This window comes from Centruroides sculpturatus, unplaced genomic scaffold, assembly GCF_000671375.1.
Source record: "Centruroides sculpturatus isolate CEXI.00-Female unplaced genomic scaffold, Cexi_2.0 scaffold184, whole genome shotgun sequence".
NCBI lineage: Eukaryota > Metazoa > Arthropoda > Arachnida > Scorpiones > Buthidae > Centruroides > Centruroides sculpturatus.
The window spans coordinates 857,765-878,420 of NW_019384494.1; the positions used below are offsets into that span (position 1 = coordinate 857,765).

Here is a 20,656-nt window from a genome sequence, read left to right on the forward strand (position 1 = left end):
ATAAAAATATTCCATGTGTCGTAACAATGTAAGCAATTCAAAAATGCATCCCGGATGCAAATTTGTTTATACAACTATTACAGTATAAGCAGAACTACAGTCAGTTTGCATTATGATTTGTTCACAGCGCTGTTCTGTTACGCCCGAACTGCCATTGAACGGTGCTAAAACTTTTTAATTTTTAAACAAACGAACAATTTCACTCCTTCACAAACAAATTACTTTTTTATATTTGTAAGAATTGTGATATTACTGAAATGTTTACAATTTTTAAATATGTGTTTTATACTAAATTTTTATGTAACTATCATATTTTTTTTATGTTTTAATTAACAAATACTTTACAGAATTTTAAAGATGTAAAATGAAAATTAAAATCTATTTTCAATTTTGTGATTTCATATTTTCTTACTTAATCCACACAAACTTACATTCATTTTATATTTATAGTCATGTAAATAAAAATGACAAGATATTCAAAATATTTCAGTACGAAATAAATACGAAAATATAATTTTTACAAATAACTAAAAATGGATTATAATTGACAAGACTATGTCTTGTTTATAAAATCGTACTGCCTGCTGTGTTACCAGCTTAGAGATATTAAGAAGTACATGTCAGGAGTTGCAATTTGAAACAGAGTATTAGGTGCCCAAATCATGCACTCATAAAAAAACCAAGACTTGTAGGAACTCAGGGACCGAGAACCGAGTCAAAATAAAATACAAAATGGCGACTCTCTCTACAAACAAGCAAACCGAAGTCAGATGGTGAGAGTACCACCCACAGTCGTTCTAGGAAGTGGACTCTGACTCTAGGACTGAACACATAGTATTTTCTTTGTTAAATAAAATTTCTAATCTAATTTTGTAAATTTTGGATTGATTCAAAGAGGACATTAAAACAGGGTTTTATGTCGTTACAAGTAGGTTTTTTAACATTATCTAGTACAGTATAGTAAAATCGTGGGACCGATAAAAATTTGACGTTATATTAGGGTTGTCGTTACATCCGATGACGTTATAATTGGGTTAAACTGTATATTGTTTGTGCAAAATAAAAAAAATAATTTCGGACGATACAATAGCCACGATTATTTTTTTCAAAAACGGGAAATTTTCGTTACGCATCGACAAAAATTCAACTCAGGCCGAAACGCAACGGAGAGAAATTTCGAAATTGGACAGATTTATTTCATTGAAAATGCATGGTGGATGACCTCGTGGTCGTGGCCGGCGAAGTTTGAACGATCGCGCCGAAAAGCAGCGATACCAAAGAAGATTGGAGAATGAGAACAAGACCCACCTTGAGCGTCAAAGTGATTCCGCTCAGTAGTGAGTCTTCGAGAAGTCTTGTCCCAAATACGGTTTTGCCGTTTTACTTGTTTTAATTTCAGTGGAGGATTAGGGACTTTTAGAACATTATGCACGAAGGTGACTGAATGGTCGGACAACAGACAACTCGTTTTTTTTTAACTCTTTCCGCACTGAGCGCACTAAGAAAGCCTTTTTTTGCAAGCCCATAGACCCACAATGGGGCGGCCGGGTGGTGAGCGATGGGGCCTGACATACAAACGGACCCCTCCCGAAAAATTCCTGGAGATTTTTTTTAGCCGTCCGGATTCGATTCCAAGACCTCCAGAGCGGTAGGTTGCCACCTTGACCACCCGGCCATCCGTCTTCAACCAACAACGGTTACTGTGGAGACATAACGTAGAATCAGTCTGGGGGACCCGGATTCGAATCCGGAAGGGTCAAAAAATCCCCAGGAAGTTTTCGGGGTAATCCGTCCGGATATATCGGGCCTCGTCTCTCACCACCTGGCCACCCCATTGTGGGCCTGCCGAACCCATAATAGGTTTGCTATAAGAGGTCTTAGTGTCCACAGGGCGGTAAGAGTTAAGAAAAAAAATTATATTAATTTGAAAATAATTTAAATTTTTCATAAGTTTTAATTAAAATATTATTATAATAAATAGAGAGAATTTTATTATTAAAAAAAATAGTAACGAATTCCTTTTTCTTTATCAATCAGCTATTGTCAATCGACAGAGCTCGTTGCATTATGGGTATTAGATTTCGCCATATTGGCAAATTTTATTTAGGCGTATGTTATACTTTTAAACATATATTTAATTTTACGATAAATTTATTTAATTATTTTAATTTAATTTCAAATAGTTAATACGTTACGAAATTTTTTTTTTAGGTGTTTTAAATAGATAGCAACTAGCGCCAACATTTGACCATTATAGTTATTGACTGTTAGCGATCGAGCGACGTTTGGAAATTCTTTGTTGAAATTAAACCAAGTTATTATCAGCGATGAGTGGAAAAAGAGACAGAGATAGCGATTATGACTCACGTAAGCATGCTTTTTATTTATCGCCATTGAAAAATAATATCGAGTTTAATTTAAAGAAATTCGTAGTTTTAACAAGGCCTAAGAATTAGGCTTAGGGAAATGTCTTTTGATAACCGAATAATTACAATAGGTTACTTGTGACGTAACGAAGTTTTCTTATTCTTTTTATTTGTTTTTTTTAAACTAATTTAAAATAATACCCAAATCTTAATTAGAGTTTTATTAAAATATGAACAAACTAAATATGATTGCCGTATAGTTCTATATTGGATTCGAATTTAATAATTTTCGAAGAAATGTGTTATTTTTGGTAAAAATTTGAATTTCAATACTCGTAATCTTCAATATTTGAAGTGTTATATATTGAATTTTCAATTAAATGATTTTTTCTTTTGTAAATTTGATAGTTTTTTTTAATTCTTTCTGCCTTGTGGGCATTTTTAACAAGCCCATTATATGTTCAGCCAAGCCCACTATGGGGCATCCTGATGGTGAGGGATGGGGTGCAACATATCCCCAGGAATTTTTCAGGGGTGGTCCGTCTGTCCCTCACCTTGTTGTGGACCTGGCCGAACCCATAATGGACTTGCTAAACAAGGTCCTCTTAGTGCCCACGGGGTGGAAAGAGTTTAAAAAAATCTGAGAGTGGTAGGCTGCCACCTTGACCGCACGGCCAGATGGCTGTCTGTAATTGGATAGTATGGAAAATGTTCTGTTGTTAAATAAATTATTTGGAAGAAGGAAAAATATACATAAAACTATTTTCAGTTTATAATAATTTACTTTAAAATCATCAAATGATTATAACATTTTTTTTTTACTTTATACAGCAGGGTGCAAAAGTAAGTATACAGTTCTTATTAGAGAGGTTGCGGCTGAAGTTTTCATCTCTAAAACATGAAGGTTGAACATTGAGCGCCACTGTCTTGTAAGCCTAGAAGTTTGACATTGGTGTTTGGAACGTAGAACGTGGCTAGTAGAAGTTTGGCTTAAATGTCTGCATCTTTCTGTGTTTTGAGTTAAAATTATGATGTATTTTATTAAAATAATGATTATTTAAGCATTTATGAATAACATTGTAAAGAAATAGATGATTTTAATCCCGAAATTATTTAATTATTCAAGTTTTTTGCAAGTATGTGGAGTGTCTATAGAATTTTTATATATTTGTGTTCATAACACTGTAGAAGTAGGTTTGTTCTTTCATGGCATTTTCTACCATCAACAGCATAATACATTTGTAAATTTTTAAAAATAATTTCCCAGGCTGCATTCAGATTGTTATCTGCATACAGATTTATATAAGCCACTACTTTATCCTCAATAAAAGTATGTCGCGAGAACAGGCAAAATGCATTGGAATTGTTCTATTCTTATATCATAAGATAGGAGAAATCACATTAATTAAAGTCAAAAATAATTATTTAGTGTTATTAAACATTGTCTAAATATTTTAAAATAGTTTAATTTGTTTATTTACGTTTGCTGGTAACCTTTGTCGTTCTTAGATGTTTTTACCATTTTTCAACAATATCCCTTGAATCAGTGCCATGACATGAATGTGTGATGCAACATGTTTTACTTGGAGTTCAAATGTCAAACTTATACTTCTGCTTGCTGTACAAGTTTAAAGTTTGAACTGTTGCAACCTCTTTATTATGGAAAAAAAAAAACATATAGGGAGAAAATGGGAAGAAAAAACATTTATTTATATGTACAAATTAAATCGCAAAAAAGGAATATGAACTAATAAAAGATGATGATAATGAACACCAAACATTTGCATTTCTCAGATTCTCAACTATATACCTATTTTTGCCACTCCCCTGTATATATATACTGTACATGATGATAGTAAATCAAATACTGTACTATATGTATTTAAATGTTTTGCATGCTTTTGAATATACTGTAATAATATAAAAATAACTAAAAGGACAATTTTAAGTTTGGGATGATTTCTGGTTACCTTGGAGAGATAAAACTACACATTAAATTAATTCTTATGATGAGAGAAACACAACAACACTGTTTGAGTTTCTTGACTTGAAACTGGTGAGAGAAGTTTTAAATTGGGGAACTTAAGCAACCAGGAAAACCTGGTTATATCAGAAATTTGGCAAACTTTAGAAGTTTCAGGAAAATTCGAAAATTTCATGGAATTATTGGAAAAGTTGAAAAAAAATTAGCAAATTTCTGGATAATGTATATAGTATAATTGATAAAATTATAAGACATGCTAATAAAAACATTTATTTATTGTGACATTGTCACAATTCCAAGTTGCAATTTTTAATCATATTGTTAATTAATTTAATTTAATATATATGCTCTCCACCTCAAATTAGTAGTTGCTTTGCCCCCTGTACATTATATTTTACCTTTAACAATATAGTCATTCCAGTCATCTGTTAACTCCTTTCAGGGGAAAGTTTTGAATTGAATAATGTGATTTCCAGTTTGCATCGGAAGTTTGTATATAGCTAATTGGGCCTCCAGCCCCTAAGGTTTCCATACTTGGTCTCTTTTATTATATCTAATTCCGTTCTCGAGATTAAGGAAAGATGAATGACAGTGGGAATTTATAGGTCTACAATTTTTTCAAATTGTAGTCTACGTGGTGTGTTCAAAAAGTATCGGACCTTTGGTCAGCAAAAATAAATTTATTGACTTTGAGGTACAAAACCCTAATCCCCTTCAAAGTAGTCTCCTTGGCAATGTATACAGTTCTCCCAGCGTTCCTGCCATTGCTGGAAACACTGCTGGAACACATCTTTTGGAATGGCCATCAGCTGGTCTGTCGGATTCCGCACGATGTCTTCTCTCGACTAAATTCGGGTTCCTTTTAGCGGCATTTTCAGCTTGGGAAATAGCCAAAGGTCACACGGTGCCATGTGGGTAGAGTACAGAGCGTGACGAACCACAGGAGTATTGTGTGTAGCGACGAAAGCCTGAATCAGATGCGCAGAATGGGCGGATGCGTTATCACAATGGAGCTGCCAAGTTTTGATCGACCACAGATCTGGTCATTTGTGTCGCACTGTATCGGAAAGACGACCGAAGGACCTCCTGGTAGTACTCCTTTGCGATGGTTTGGCCTTGTGGTGCGTACTCACGACACACCACCCCATGATAGTCGAAAAAACTGTCAACATGACATTTGATATTGCTGCGGACCTGCCGCGCTTTTTTTGGCCTTGAGGATCGTCCCCAAAAGCCTGCTGAATCTTGTGAATGGTTTATGCTCAGGTATCGCCAAAGTTTTGGCAAAATTTGATGTAATATTGCTGCTCACGTTGTTCAATCATTTTTCCAGCTTAGTGGAATCTGACGAGAGAGCACTACATGACCTCACTCATAGGCCGATTGCCAACGACTGACGCTTCCTGCAGGCAGGAAAAAATTCAGGGCTGTGCATGACTGTCCCCTCCACAACTCCACCGAAGGAGGCCTCTCGCGCATCATTGGTTTACGCGGAAAAAAAAAGGTCCGATACTTTTTGAACAGACCACGTAACAAAGTAATAAATGGACTTGTTGATATTAAAACACCAATAAGTTGAATTATCATTTCAATGTGTCACATTTCTCTAATAAAACATATTACAAATACGTATATACATATGGTGTCATTGGAAGGTAGGTTTGTGGACAATTGTATGTCTTTACATGGTTTGAAGTGGAAGGATGAACCACTGATAATACTATAGTCTGACTGACAAATGCTTGAATTGAAAAGAAAAATGATGGGCTAACCTAGTTGCCATTAAAAGCTTATTAACTCTGTACAAAATACAAACTGCACAAAGGATTATGGAGGCATGTGAATGCAACATTTCCTATTTTCAGTTGCCATCTAATATGCTAGATTTCAATTGCTTTGAAGTAGGAACATGATAGGAAAAGCATGTCAAGATATTTTAATTGCTTATACCAGGGTTGTCCAACCTTTTTTGCTAATGGGCCAAATTAGAAATTTAGGTATATTCAGCAGGCCACAAAGGTAGTTCATATAATTATGCGCTTTTAAAAAGTTCAAAATGTGAATATCAAATTTTAATAAGAAATATATATAATTACAAAAAATACTGTAATATTGACAGTAAAAAAAGAAATTATACTCTCACAAAATAAATTTAATGCAATTTTTGACATTGCCTTCCTTTTATAATATTGTCAATAATTGCATTTAAGGTACTAGTCTTAATTCTAAGGATGTTAGTTAAATGGGAATCACTCAACCTGTCTCAGCATTTTTGATGTTTTTCGTGCACTAAAAGAATTGTTCACAACAGTATGTACTATCCCACATGCATAACAGTTCTCTAGATAAAACAGTGTTTTAATACCAATTACAGTAAGACCCCGCTTAACATGGGGATACGTTCCTAGATGACAAAGCACTAAACAAAACCGTTAAACAAGGTCATTTTAACACAGTAAATAGGGAAAGGGGAATGTGCAACCAAAAATAAACAGATTTTACTTTAAGTTATTTTTATATTAATTTGTATAATAATATATGTTATTTAAATAACACACAAACATATGCACACACAAATGTAAAGTTCATTTTTTATGATGAAGGTCATTTTTTTTTTTTGTGATAAGGTCATGTAGTTTCATTTGTTTCTTTTTCCCTTTCCTTAAACAAATGTCAGTATCAGGAGATTGCATCCAAAACACCTTGTCTTGCTTTTGCACTCCTTTCAAAATCTGGAACATTCATTACAGTTTGATCAATGATTTCAGTTATTATTACCAAGCTTTTACTAAGGAAATCTGTAGAGAAATTCTTTCGGTTTTTTGTTTTCAGAATCACTATTTTCCAGTTCTACATGAATTCTTTGTTCTGCCAGTTCTTGAAGTTCGTCGTTGGTAAGGCTCTCACCAGAAACCTGCGGTAATTTTTCAATATCCTGCTCGTCTACAACCTGCTGTATCAGTTAGGTTGACCAAATTATCAACCTAACGATACAGCGATAGGTTCTTCTCATTTAGAATTCTTACATACTTTCAGCCATACCTTCTTCCACTCTTCGTTCATGCATTTATCAGCCAAGTTGATATTGTCTATGACATTCATGATGTTATATTTTTTCCAAAATTGCACCACACAAACATAGATTTAAGGAAAGTACAGCGCTATGACGAATTGCCACCTTTTGCTGATACAAATCAATGAAATGCTGTATTAATCTTAATCAGCATAAATTTTGAGTTTTTTTTTTAGGCTTTGGACAGACTGCATTATATCGAGGCAGCGTTAAGTGGGATCTTACTATACATCATTATGACATCAAAATATATCCAGTGAAACAAGGATAATTTTTATGACATACTTTATCAAAATAAATGAAAAGATATCTAAGAAATTTAGGGTGCATTGGGCCACATAAAAATACTAAGTGGGCCGCAGTGCGGGCTGTGGGTTGGACATGCCTGGTTTAGACCAATGGTGCCCAAACTACCAAACACCAAATTTGGCACCTGGACCAAATTCAGCTCACAACACACATTAATCCAGCCTCAAACATATACAACACAAAACATATAAATCATTGAAATAAGCCTATATGGAATATTTATGGCCTGTCTGTCTATTACTTTTATATCCAATTTGGTTTGCCATTTGAAAAGTTTAGACACACCATTAGTTTATATGATATGACAAAATGCAGATAAAATGGCGAAGTTATGGAAGAATTGAACAGTGTGGTTTGTTGGATTAAGACGTGCACAATCTTTTCACTACAGACAAGAAAATTACCAGAATATATAATATGCTTGGATTTGAACAATTACTTTTATAGACCAGATATGTTAGTAAACGAAGGAAGCATTCTGAAATTACAAATTCTTGGATAGTTATAATTGTTTCATCAGTGGAAAGATGCATGAAGTATAGTGTTACATTATGAGTTATGTTGGCTGTTTGCTTAAGACTAAAATTTAGTCAGTGCAACATTTGTAGTACAGGTATCCCTTGTATAACATTGTAGATACATTCCAAGAAAGTGCCTTGTTATGCAAATGTGATATATAAAAAGTTTTTATGGATGACAAAATAAAAATGTTATTAATTGAAAATTTGTTATAGAGGGTCATGTTTGTTCAGTCAAGTATCAAGCGAATTTTTTCCAAAATTTGTATTTGAATACTGAGATATCATTGTATTTCATTTGACATTTTAGAAATGATTGCTTATCTACAGTTAAAAATGTTTAAATGAACTTTACTAAATATGAAGATTAATCTATAAAAACAAAACACAGTGACAGTCTTAAAGGCTATTTTGAAAGCAGTGACAACACTTTGTTGATTGTAAAAAATAATTAAAAAAGTGCAAATATAATTCAAAACTAGAGTTACATTTGCAATTTGTTTCCTCTTTGAAAAATCTACATTATTTTTATACAAAACAAATGCATAAACTGTATAACCGAAATGTTAGATGCAATATGGTATTTTGAAAGTTATGACAAATAGATTGATATTAGTTACAATTAACTCCATTTGGGAAAACAGAATATATTAAATAAGTACTGTTATATTGCTCTTTATGCAGTTGCATAAAAAGTATATAAACTACAGCAGATCTGAAATTATTCTTGGAAAAGAGAGATTGTGTAGACCTGGAAAATCTAGATAATTCAGAGAATTTTTAATTTCAAAAACCAGGCACTATGTAGAAAGAACAGGACAAAAATTGTACTTGTTTACCCTGCCATAGATTGCTTGATTTTTGCATTTAGGTTTTAATTAAAGACACAAATATTGTAGCTTAAACTATTAAAACATGATGCTCTCAAGAATTTGTTGCACTGGTAATTGTTGCTCCTGTTCTTTTGAAATTCTAAAACTGTTTTGGATTAGAACATCATCTGAAAATGTTTTTGATTAGAGCATTATCTGCTTAAACAGTAATGGATGGAATATGAGTAGCATTCTAAAATCAGATACATGATTGAACATATTTAAAATTGATGCATGTACAGTACACTATACAGTAAATACCAGAAGTATATTGTCTCAGCCATCTTAATAATATAGCGAAAGGCTAAGTATTATTAACTATGTAAGTGCTTTTAGGGGCAATTTATAGAATTTACTTGATTTTTGTCTAGTAGTTTTTTTAATAGGATTCCCCCATATCAGGTATTTAGTACACCTGACAGAATCCTGTCAGGTGTACTAAGTCAGTTAATAGCTCTGTATTAGGCTGTACTAGGTCAGTTAATAGCTCTATATTGAAAACAACAGCAAATGTGTAAATGATGTAGAAACTTATTTAATCATGATTGCTTGTATGACTGGGTAGATCATAAAAGTATATACTGTATATTAGGTACAAATTTAATAATTTTCTTCACAGCGGTCCATCAAGGATACTATGCAGAATCAACTAATTGGCCACCTGATATGCCTGACAGAAGGAAAAAACGTAGAAGTCGTTGGGGAGGCGATGATAAGGATAAAGTTTTTATTCCTGGTATGCCAACTGTTCTGCCTAATAACCTTAGTGGCAATCAGGAAAGAGCCTATCTTTGTAAGTATTTTATTTAAAGTCTGAAATATAAATTTAGTAATTACCGTAAAATAAATCTCTCTCCTCTGTTATGAAATAGTTTTTATTTATATTATGAAAGAATAGATGTAGCTAAATATAACTTTTGTTTTCTTAATGTAAATTTAGTATTTAATAAATTAGACAATTTTAATTTTTTCTCATATTTTAAATGTTCAAAAATCGGCAAGTTTTTACATGGGTAAGTATAAGAGTTATTTGTAATGGTTTTATTTAAAGTCTGTTTGAAAATGAGGATTACTTAATGACAAAGATAGTAATTATTCATACAGAATTTAAAATATTCCAGGAGAAGAATAAAAATGCAAAATAAGAGAATCTTTTATCCTGTTGAATTAAATCTCGAATATTAATCATATCCGATATTTGAACATTGCTATCTTATGAAGAATTTCTCATTTTTTTTTTTTTTTTTTTTTGTCTTACAATTTATATAATCTATGTTAAATATTTTGCATGTTTAGAATGCAGTAATGCATATTTTTAAGTATTGTGTTAATTTTTATCAAAAATGTTTAATTGATATAGTTATATTTTACTTAAAAAATGATAATAAAAATAATTGAAATGTCTAATTATATTTAAAGCAGAATTAAAATTTGTATGTAATTAATTAGTTAATTTCAGGAATATATGGACACTCATATAGGGAATTACATATTTACAGAATTTAGCATCTTTCAACAAAGAGTTGTTCGAGTGTCATCTTAACTTGCTTTTATGATCTTATAGTGACATGTTTTTTTTCCCTAACTTACATTTAATTTGGGGGTTTTACCCCTTCTCTAACCCCATCTCTTACAGTGCAACTACAGATTGAGGAAATTAGTCGACGGCTACGAACAGGAGACTTGGGAATACCTCCAAACCCAGAAGACAGGTTTGGCTGTTGGAGCCCAGCATAAAGCTCTCACCTTAATTGGTTTTTTTTCCATTTCTTTTTAAAAACATACATTACTGTTTTGTTATAAAAAGACAAGAATGTATGTAATTGAAAAGTTTGTTAATTAACAAAATAACCTCAGTAGAATGATGTAAAAAAGAATCACTGAAAAGATTTGACAAATTTTGGATTTGAAACTTTTATATTTCTGTATTTTCAAAATTAAATTTGGCACAATTTTTACAATGTCAAATCTGCACTCAGTAAGTGCCTATTGCTTTTATTAATAAAATGTTTAAATATATCTTTTTTTACTTAAGATTTACAGTATATAAATTGCTTATTGAATGATGAAAAAATATTAAAAGAATTTACCATAATTTTTATCATAAAGTATGAAAATTAGTGTTTACAGTATTGCTGCATTATTTTTATACTCATTACAAATACTTCATTCTTTTTTCAAATAATCTTGTATATACTTAAAGTTTCTCTTAAAAATTTCATCTTTAGATATAATTTTATCACATTTAAAAATATTTTATCCTTTCTATAATGTAACTTTTTCAATGTTTAGTATAACACATTTATTTTTTAAACCATATTATAGATTATATATTTTAATATATTAGAGATTTGGGTATAAATTGCATGACACTTTTTCATAGTTTGGTCTTTATATTTATTCAGTACTATGATATGAGTTGAAAAATGAATATGTTATAGTAATAAAAGAGCAAAGAGACATTCTAAGAAAGAAAATAATTTTTAAGAAAAATAAAATTATATTGTTAAAAGAGGGAGAATTATTTTTAAGAAAGGTAAACTTATATTAAAGAAGAAGTATTTTGTAAGTAGTATTATAGCATGAATACTGTAAAATAAAAGTTAAACCTTTTGACCAAAAATACTTTAAAGAATGTTTTTTACCTAACTGTTAATGTTATAGATCCAAATAACTTTAAAATAATAATTAAACTGTGTTCGTAAATGCAGATTTTCACTCCAAACCCATTCTTAATTTTAAAATTGATTTTATTCATAAGTTAACAATCAAATGCCAAAGAATATAACATTAATACTGTTTACACATAAAGATTTCTTCTGCAGATATTTGTATTGTGATTACACAAAACATTTCTAAATTTATATTAAATTTTTGCTCCTTCTGTGATATGCATACTCTTAGCAAATTGACTTTGTTTAAACTTAATTATGATTAGAAAATTCAAAAAAATTCTGTTTTGTTCAAAACAAGTTCAGCAAGCTCAGTTTTTTACATAATACTTTAATTAATTTAATAACCTTACTTTATTCTTAATTTAAGCACATAATACAACAAAATGTAATCAGCATAATGAAATTACTCTGGTCCAAAATTTAAGTCATTTACAGTATAAATATTGGAGATAAATTCTCCTTTACAAAATAAATTATAATATATAGTAGATGTTACCATGCATTATGGCAGTCTCCAAGATATGAAGTGCATAAAATTAGCTTAATGTTTTAGAGATTTTGAGGTTTGTCTCAAAAGTATGAGCAAACATATTAATGTTAGTTTTCAAAGAAACATTAATATAATTAAACAAAATACAGTAGAGCATCGATTATCCAATCAATTGGGGACTGGGGTTGTTTGGAAAATCAATTTTTTGGATAACCAATTATGTATGAAAAAATGCATTATTAATATAGTATATTAGTATATCCCAATAATAGTATATCCCATGTTTAAATTTTTCTCTGTTGCATGTCACTTTGCGTTGAATTTTTGTCAATGTTAAGCCTAACGAAAATTTTTATAATAATAATTGTGGCTATTGTATCATTAAAAATTATTTCTTTATTTTGTACAAGCAAAATAAATATATTGAAAAATATAAAAACAAAAAAATAATAATTCTTTAAGTTAATCTAGTATCAAAAACGTTCAATTCAGCACGTCATAGTCCAACTGGAACACTTTCGGTTAACTGACGTTTCAGTTGATCGACATTCGGATAATTGACGCTCTACTGTATATACAAAAATATTTGTAATTGAAAATATAATAATTGAAATCCAGGTAATAAGCATCCTTAAGCATTAAAAAAAAAGCTGTATATGTAGTTCACAATATTTTCAAATAGTAAAAATTGTAAAATTGAATTTTATTGTATGCTTAATTACTTTGGGACATTTTGTTAAGTATATGTTTACTAAATTCTTATAATTCACAGTATTATTTAATATTCTTATTGATTAAAGGATATGTAACATTTTTTAAAACAAAATTTTAAAAAGTTATTCAGATTTGAAGAACAGGTGGTTTATAAATTAAATTCTAATTTTGACAATTTTTTTTTTTAGTGATTTCTTTTACGGATTTTTAAATTTGACATTTCCCACTTTATATATATTCCATACAAAATTGTTTTATAGGCTGCTTTTTTTTGTGTGGTAATTTTAACAATTTCTATGAATCTATAAAAGACAATATTACTTTCCATCCTGTATTATTGTTTGTAATTCAAATGCCATTTGCTATCAATTGCAGTTAGTTTTAACTTAAAATAAATAATTCATAATTACTCATTTGAACTTATTTATAGCTTTAAACCCTTAAATCTGTGACTTGAAAATTAACTGTTATATTATATGGAAATCGATTATAATTTTATCATTGCTTTCCAAAATAAATTCAAGATTAATTCAGTTCATTGACATTTTTAAAACTTTATTCAATTTAAAATCTATGTGAAATTTTAAGAATTTTATAAGGAATTAATCAGTTTAAAACTTTGAAGTAAACAAGGCTTTTGACTTTAAGGTCATTGATATTATTTACAGTTTGGATAGATTTCAATATATATAAGATTAGATCTATTAAACCATAGTAGAAATATCCTATAATTACATAGTAATTGAAACTATTGGTTTTGAATTATATAAAGGGCAATTTGGATGATTTTTTTTAAATCATAGATGTTATATTTNTTTATAGAAATATTAGTTACTCTTCTTGATTTTCTTGAAATTGTACTCTTCTCAATTCTTCAATCTTGTAAAAAGTAGTACATAATATCATACTTGATGGGAGAATTTTTAGTCATGTTATATTCAAATTTCTTCATATGAGTATATATATAAAATGTTTGGTTGTTGCAATGTGATTTCCAGATATTATTTACAGTTTGGATAGATTTCAATATATATAAGATTAGATCTATTAAACCATAGTAGAAATATCCTATAATTACATAGTAATTGAAACTATTGGTTTTGAATTATATAAAGGGCAATTTGGATGATTTTTTTTAAATCATAGATGTTATATTTGAATGATTTTTGGGTAAAAGTTTGTCAATTGTAATCTGGAATGCTTTTCTACACAAATTGATTATAGTTTTATTTGTTGAATGAAGGCCAGGACTTCAGTATTCTTCAAATATTAGAGAGAGGGTAAAAAATATTAAATTTTTGAACTGATATCAAGTGATCTCAATTGAATTTCTATAAATTCATTCCTTCATAACCAAGAAAATATACCACTAAAAAAAAAATGATTTTTAATAAATGTATTCCTGTAACAATTTAATCAAATTATACAGATCAATTTAGTAGACTAGTTTTAATAAATTCATTCAAATCTTAAACAATTGTGTAAAGTTTATTCATTTACAAAAAAAAATTATATGTATATTGCTGTTCTAATACTCAAAACATTCATTTCTTTACTTTAACATATACAATTCCATATTTACGGGACAAACAATTATACAGGATTTTACATTATTCAATTGTATTGATTAAATTATATACTGTAATATATACTGTATATATAAAGATATAATATATGTTAATTTTAATATTATATAATTTTAAATGTGTAATTATTGAAATTAGTAGATTAGCTGTATAATACATTAAAAATTTAATATATGAAAAAAGTAGTGAAATAGATTTCTCTTAGAATAAGAATATAATTAATAAAAGCAATAGACAAGAATTTCTGTTACCAATTTTATAAAATTAATACTTTATATTTGCCTATAATTGTATAATTAATAAAAAATCAGGATATCTGTAATAAGTAGGTAATTTTTAAAACTAAAATATTTGTACTGTTAGAAATCAACTATAAACATGAAGATTTATAACTTGTATTATTACTTATTAAATATTTTCATAATGACTTAATCTTTAATGCACATTATAACAATCAAATAAAATATTTTAAATTATTAATATAATTATAAACTTAAATGTACATTTAACTTTTACAAAAAATACAAAACATTTTTTATTTTTATATACCCTCATTGTATTGAATACAATAAATTGTTTCATATTATATAACAAAAATTATATGAAAAAGTAATGGGAAAAAATTAATCCATTGTATTGCAAAGATATGTATGCAATATAAAAACTTTCCAATTCAATTTTGTAGGAAAATTATGTGTAAAGGGAAGCCATGAATGCATGAACTTTTTAACATTGAAATATCTGTTTTGAAGAATTGGTATAACAGAATTAATCAAAACAGACAATTTACAGCAATTGATTTTGTAACTTCAAATCCTAACTTAGTTGTTTAAATGATTTATTCTTTATATTTCTTGTTGGGTAAATTTGACAAGCAGTTCTAATTTTTTCTTGAGTAGAAACAAATGAAACACACCCTTGTATTCATCTGTAATATTTACAAAATTTTTGTTACAAGAAAGTTTATTTCTTTAAAATATTTTTAAAATGAATGTTAAGTATATAATTAATTTTTGGGAAAGCCATGCTTTTTGGTAATATAGCATTATTTTCCTCAATTTAAATAAATTTACCTATAACAATTAGCCAATAAATGTATTTCTGCAGTTTCTTTATAAAAAAAAATTAAATAAAAATTACGAAAAACTATTGCAAAGCTTTTCAGATTTGATAGTGAATATTCTAGTAAGATTCATATCATGTCAGAATATCAAATATTAAACATGATAATATAGAAACTTAGTCACATAATATATAGATTTATTAGATGGCAAATTTAAACATGCATTTAATGTTTTGTATCTATTCTCAATACATCATCACTTTGTCTTTTTGTGCATTTCATAATTCACTTACAAATTTAACATTTAATAATATAAAAGCTGTAATAATATATGTGAATTCCTTAACTCCTGCAATTTTTGTCCAATTCAGATGAAATTTTGGTTATATTTGTTTTATTTTCTGACAAAGTATAGGCTATTTATTTTCAGAAATATCAGCTATAGACTAAATGGTTTATCGATTTGGGATTGGTGATCACACTCATATTGCAGTGACATCAATGACCTCATTTTGTTCATGATTAATCATGGAATTTCCCTTGAGTTACATTTTAAAATATTTTGGCAAATGGTTTATTTTAACTTACTTCATTAAATTTAAACTTTAAAGATAGCCGCATAATATCACTTCTATAGCAAATTTTTAAAAACTTTTCATAGTGACCATGTGACATTCTGTTATCCAGTTGGAAGTAATGATCTAACAAGCCTGTTATTTAAAATGTATTATTGCATTTTAATTACTTCCAACAGACAATATAAGCTATTGAATTTATAGAAATATTAGTTACTCTTCTTGATTTTCTTGAAATTGTACTCTTCTCAATTCTTCAATCTTGTAAAAAGTAGTACATAATATCATACTTGATGGGAGAATTTTTAGTCATGTTATATTCAAATTTCTTCATATGAGTATATATATAAAATGTTTGGTTGTTGCAATGTGATTTCCATAAAACTTAATGATATAGTCATTATGAAAATACTTTTGTTTGAAAGAATGGAATGATATAAAGCATTCAAACAAAAGATTATTATTTTATAGGAATTTTTAAAAATCAAATAAAGTACTGTACTTTTTTAAGTAAAACTAAAATTTTTATTAATAATGGGGTCTTTTTAATATTCAGGTATCCTGATTAATTTCATCTTCTCTGAGGTATATTAATAAAAATCAAATTTTATAATATATAAGTTTAATTTTTCAGTAATCTTAAGTGTATAATTCATGTTTTTAAATATATTTGAATACATTTTTAAAACACATAACATGGTTAACAATCTGTCAAATTCAGAAATAAAGGAAATGTAATGAAAATATATTTGAAAAATTAAAAAAATAATGATTTTTCAAGGAAAATTATAATAATTTTATACTTCAGCAACAATTTTCTATCCAGAATATTTTCAGTTTGTGAATAAATAAGTATTTTGGAGATAATTAAAAATAATCAATCTTCAATCTGTTACATTTGACAAATGTTTTAATACAACCAAAATTCTAAATATAAATTTGAATTTATAAAAATCTAGACTATTCAAAATATAGGAAAAGGTCCATTATTCATGTGTTAATTAATTTACAAAATCATAGAGATGGTAAAAGACAACTGGCAGATGAATTGCTGATCTTGGGGAGATGTCCTAATAGTCTGTCAATTGACTGAGAAAACCTATAGTAATAGTAGTATAGTCTAAAATCATCATTGGCTGTTAATTGGTTTGATTCAGCTTAGAGTATTCTGATGGTTGCCAAAGGTTGGAAGTTAACTCAATTACCAGACAGTTTTCTTTTATCATCTTTGATGATTTGGTAAATCAGTTATTTAAATTATTACTAAGTACAAATAAAAAAACATATTTAATTCAAAAATTTTTTTAATCCAATTCAACTTATTTGATTGTCCAAAATTTTCAAAATTAAAGTAATTAGTTGTTATGAACAAAAAATGTTTAAGAAAACATGGAACATTTAGTTTATTTGACTGAATTAATAACATGTTTTGCAGGTTTCATCTTTTCTTTTTGTTTGTCTTCCTACAAACTTTTAATGACAGTGATGTTTGTTTCATTCACTGATGATTGTTTTTGGTTTTTAAATATTCAACAATTCAGAGATTTCAGATTGAATAATTTATTTTGTTTTAAAAAGAAACTTTTACTTGCAGCATGAAGAAATATTTTAACTAAAGAATTTGTTGTTTTACTAATTTTATTCCTAATTGTCCCAGGTTTCTATAATTAAATTTAATAAGACAATTTCCAACAGATCATTAATACTTTTTAGATCCAGTAGACAAATTCTTGGGATTGGCCAGAGCTCCGAAATCCATAGATATTAATGATTATAATAATAATAATGAAAGCCCTTTTAACGAGATTGCAGGAAATGAAATTTTTTCCTTTCAGCAATGGTGTGGTTCTCATGAATGGGATGGTGTAATTTAAATGAAATTAATGTTCTATTTATTATTTAGGATACTTGCCAAATTGGATGATTTAGGTTTATATTTATTTATAAAAAAACTTGCCATAAAAAATTAAAATAAAGGTTTAAAATTTTATCAATACTTATTTTAAAATAAGTTTTTTTTCAGCTGTCTAATATATAAATATGTAGTATTCAGAGATAGAACAATGAATTTAATAATCATAATTGAATTCCATACAGGTTGGGATGAATAAGGTTTTATTACATATGATAATTATATTAATCTAAAAAAAAAAAACGAAACTACATGATGTTAATTGGTGTTTTTAATAGGTTTGATACCAGAACACCATCATTCTAAAATTATATAAATGTTATCGTTTGTTTCAAACTTTATTATAAGGTTTCTAATGCAGAAAAATTATTGTTAGGAATATTCTGTTGAATGTTAATTATACAGAAATATTAAAATACAAGTGTTGTGATTGCAGTTAAATTTCTTAAATATTGTAAAGTTTAATCTCAAAAAAAAATCAATATTAAACTTATTGTATGATTTAAGAAATTTTCTGTTTAATACACAATTTTTTCCCTTGTTTTATACTGTACTAAATTTTTACAAGTAATTTCAGAATGCAATGGCTTTCAACATTATTTAAAATATTTTTAAGATAATTCAGATCATTAATTTTCAGAGAAATTATTAAGGTGATTTGTTAAGTGCTAAAAATAAAATATCAAATAATAATCTTAAATTAATTAAATAAGTTATTGATCATAATTTAGAAAAATTATTTCTAAAATTTATACACAAAATATTCTAAAAGAACATGCTACCATAAACATAAATTTTTAATAATATAAGTTGCCTAGCAGATTCATTATTAATTTAAAAACATTATTGAAAATTTGTCATTTATAATAAAATTTGATTAATACCAAACATTTTAAAAACTATCCAATTTTATAATATAATTTACATAAGCAGACAATTCAGAAATAAAAATTAATATTAAAAATAATTAAATTCACAATTTAAAGTTTAAACAAATGTTATAATCTTTTAAAAAATTTTACAGTGTAAAATACATTGAAATTAATTTAATCTATATAATTTCAAAGACAGTTAACCCTTATACAAAATACATGTGAATTATTAGGTGGATAAATGTAATAAATTACCCTAGTATTATGCTGATCTATAATAGTTTTTAGTAAGAAAACTAAATTATAGTTTTTAGTGTTAAATTTTATAGTTAAGGAAAAATAGTAGAAAATTACAATAGATCTATAGTTAGTTTTAAAAATGAAATCAATGCCATGAATTTTAGCATTTGAGAATTTTTAATTCCAGATCACCATCACCAGAACCAATTTATAACAGTGAAGGAAAAAGGCTAAATACGAGAGAATATCGTACAAGGAAAAGATTAGAAGATGAAAGACACACGCTTATTCAAGAAATGTATAAATTTAATACAGATTTTAAACCACCTGCTGATTATAAGTAAGTAGTTAATTTAATGTTATACAGTTGATCCCCCCTATAACACTGTTGATAATTCCGTTTTATATGAATTCCATGTTGTATGAGTCACTTAGATTTTACAAATATGTGTGCCTGGCTGTGAATTGCTCACGTATTTGAAAAATCTAAGTGACTTGTACAACATGGAATTCATATAAACAGAATTATCAACAATGTTATAGGGGAGTCAACTGCATTTCTCTCGAAGCATATATCAAACTGAAAATAAAATTAATTATAAAAAATTTATAAACAATTATAATCAGTAACAGTAATATCTTTAAAGTTAAATAATCCTTTTATCATTAGGGAGTGAATCCTTTATATTCATTTTCTAATAATTTCTTTATATTAAGTGCTTTACTTCAGTATTTTATCTCAAATTACGATAATACTTTTGAAAACTACATTACTTTATTTCAATAATACTAGACTTTTGTAATTAACCGCATGGCATTCATTAGTATCAGAGAAAACATACTTGAACATTCCTAGATGTTCTAAAATATCTAGGAATGTTATGTATGGATGTAAAAATGTTTAATTTAAATAGTTTTATTAATATTTAAAAAAAATTATGCATGTAATTCAAAAATATTTTTATATACTGAATGATCAGTAAACTGGATTGTAAAGAAATGAAAATAGTTCTAAGTTATTAATAAAGATGAAACATACCCAGTATTGTAAAAAAATAATTGCACATGCTTTTCAAAAATTTCTTCATCTTGAAATTTATTTTCATATTTATATAAGCAGTGAAGTTTTACAAAATTTTACAAGCATCATTGTTGACATAAAATGAAAGAAAGATTATTAAATTTATTTATCAAATAGCACTTTAATTTTCATCATAATTAAATACTATTATTGTAACTTGAATTTTTTTTTTTAAGTAAATATTCTGGAATATATATAATATAATAATATATATTATATATATAATTACTATATAATATATATAGATTTCTATCTCTACACACACACAAATAAACATATATATGTTTGTTTGTGTGTAGAGATAGAAATCTCAAAAATAATAGTTT

At 27.7% G+C, this 20,656-nt stretch overlaps 1 protein-coding gene across 3 annotated transcripts; it reads left to right on the forward strand.

The window, feature by feature from the left end:
• Positions 1-2,048: 2,048 nt before the first annotated feature.
• On the forward strand, positions 2,049-19,691 carry LOC111621878 (splicing factor 1-like). 3 transcript variants are annotated; one of them, XM_023364134.1, is made up of 6 exons: positions 2,049-2,109; positions 2,212-2,367; positions 3,201-3,209; positions 9,742-9,915; positions 10,759-10,834; positions 19,437-19,691. In XM_023364134.1, the coding sequence occupies exons 2-6, from the start codon at positions 2,328-2,330 to the stop codon at positions 19,591-19,593; spliced, it is 456 nt and encodes a 151-aa protein (XP_023219902.1). In that variant the 5' UTR covers positions 2,049-2,109; positions 2,212-2,327; the 3' UTR covers positions 19,594-19,691. The 3 variants fall into 3 exon arrangements, with proteins under 3 accessions (XP_023219902.1, XP_023219901.1, XP_023219903.1); XM_023364133.1 differs by having other exon boundaries at positions 3,198-3,209; positions 19,437-19,643; XM_023364135.1 differs by lacking the exon at positions 3,201-3,209 and having other exon boundaries at positions 19,437-19,645.
• Positions 19,692-20,656: the final 965 nt, after the last annotated feature.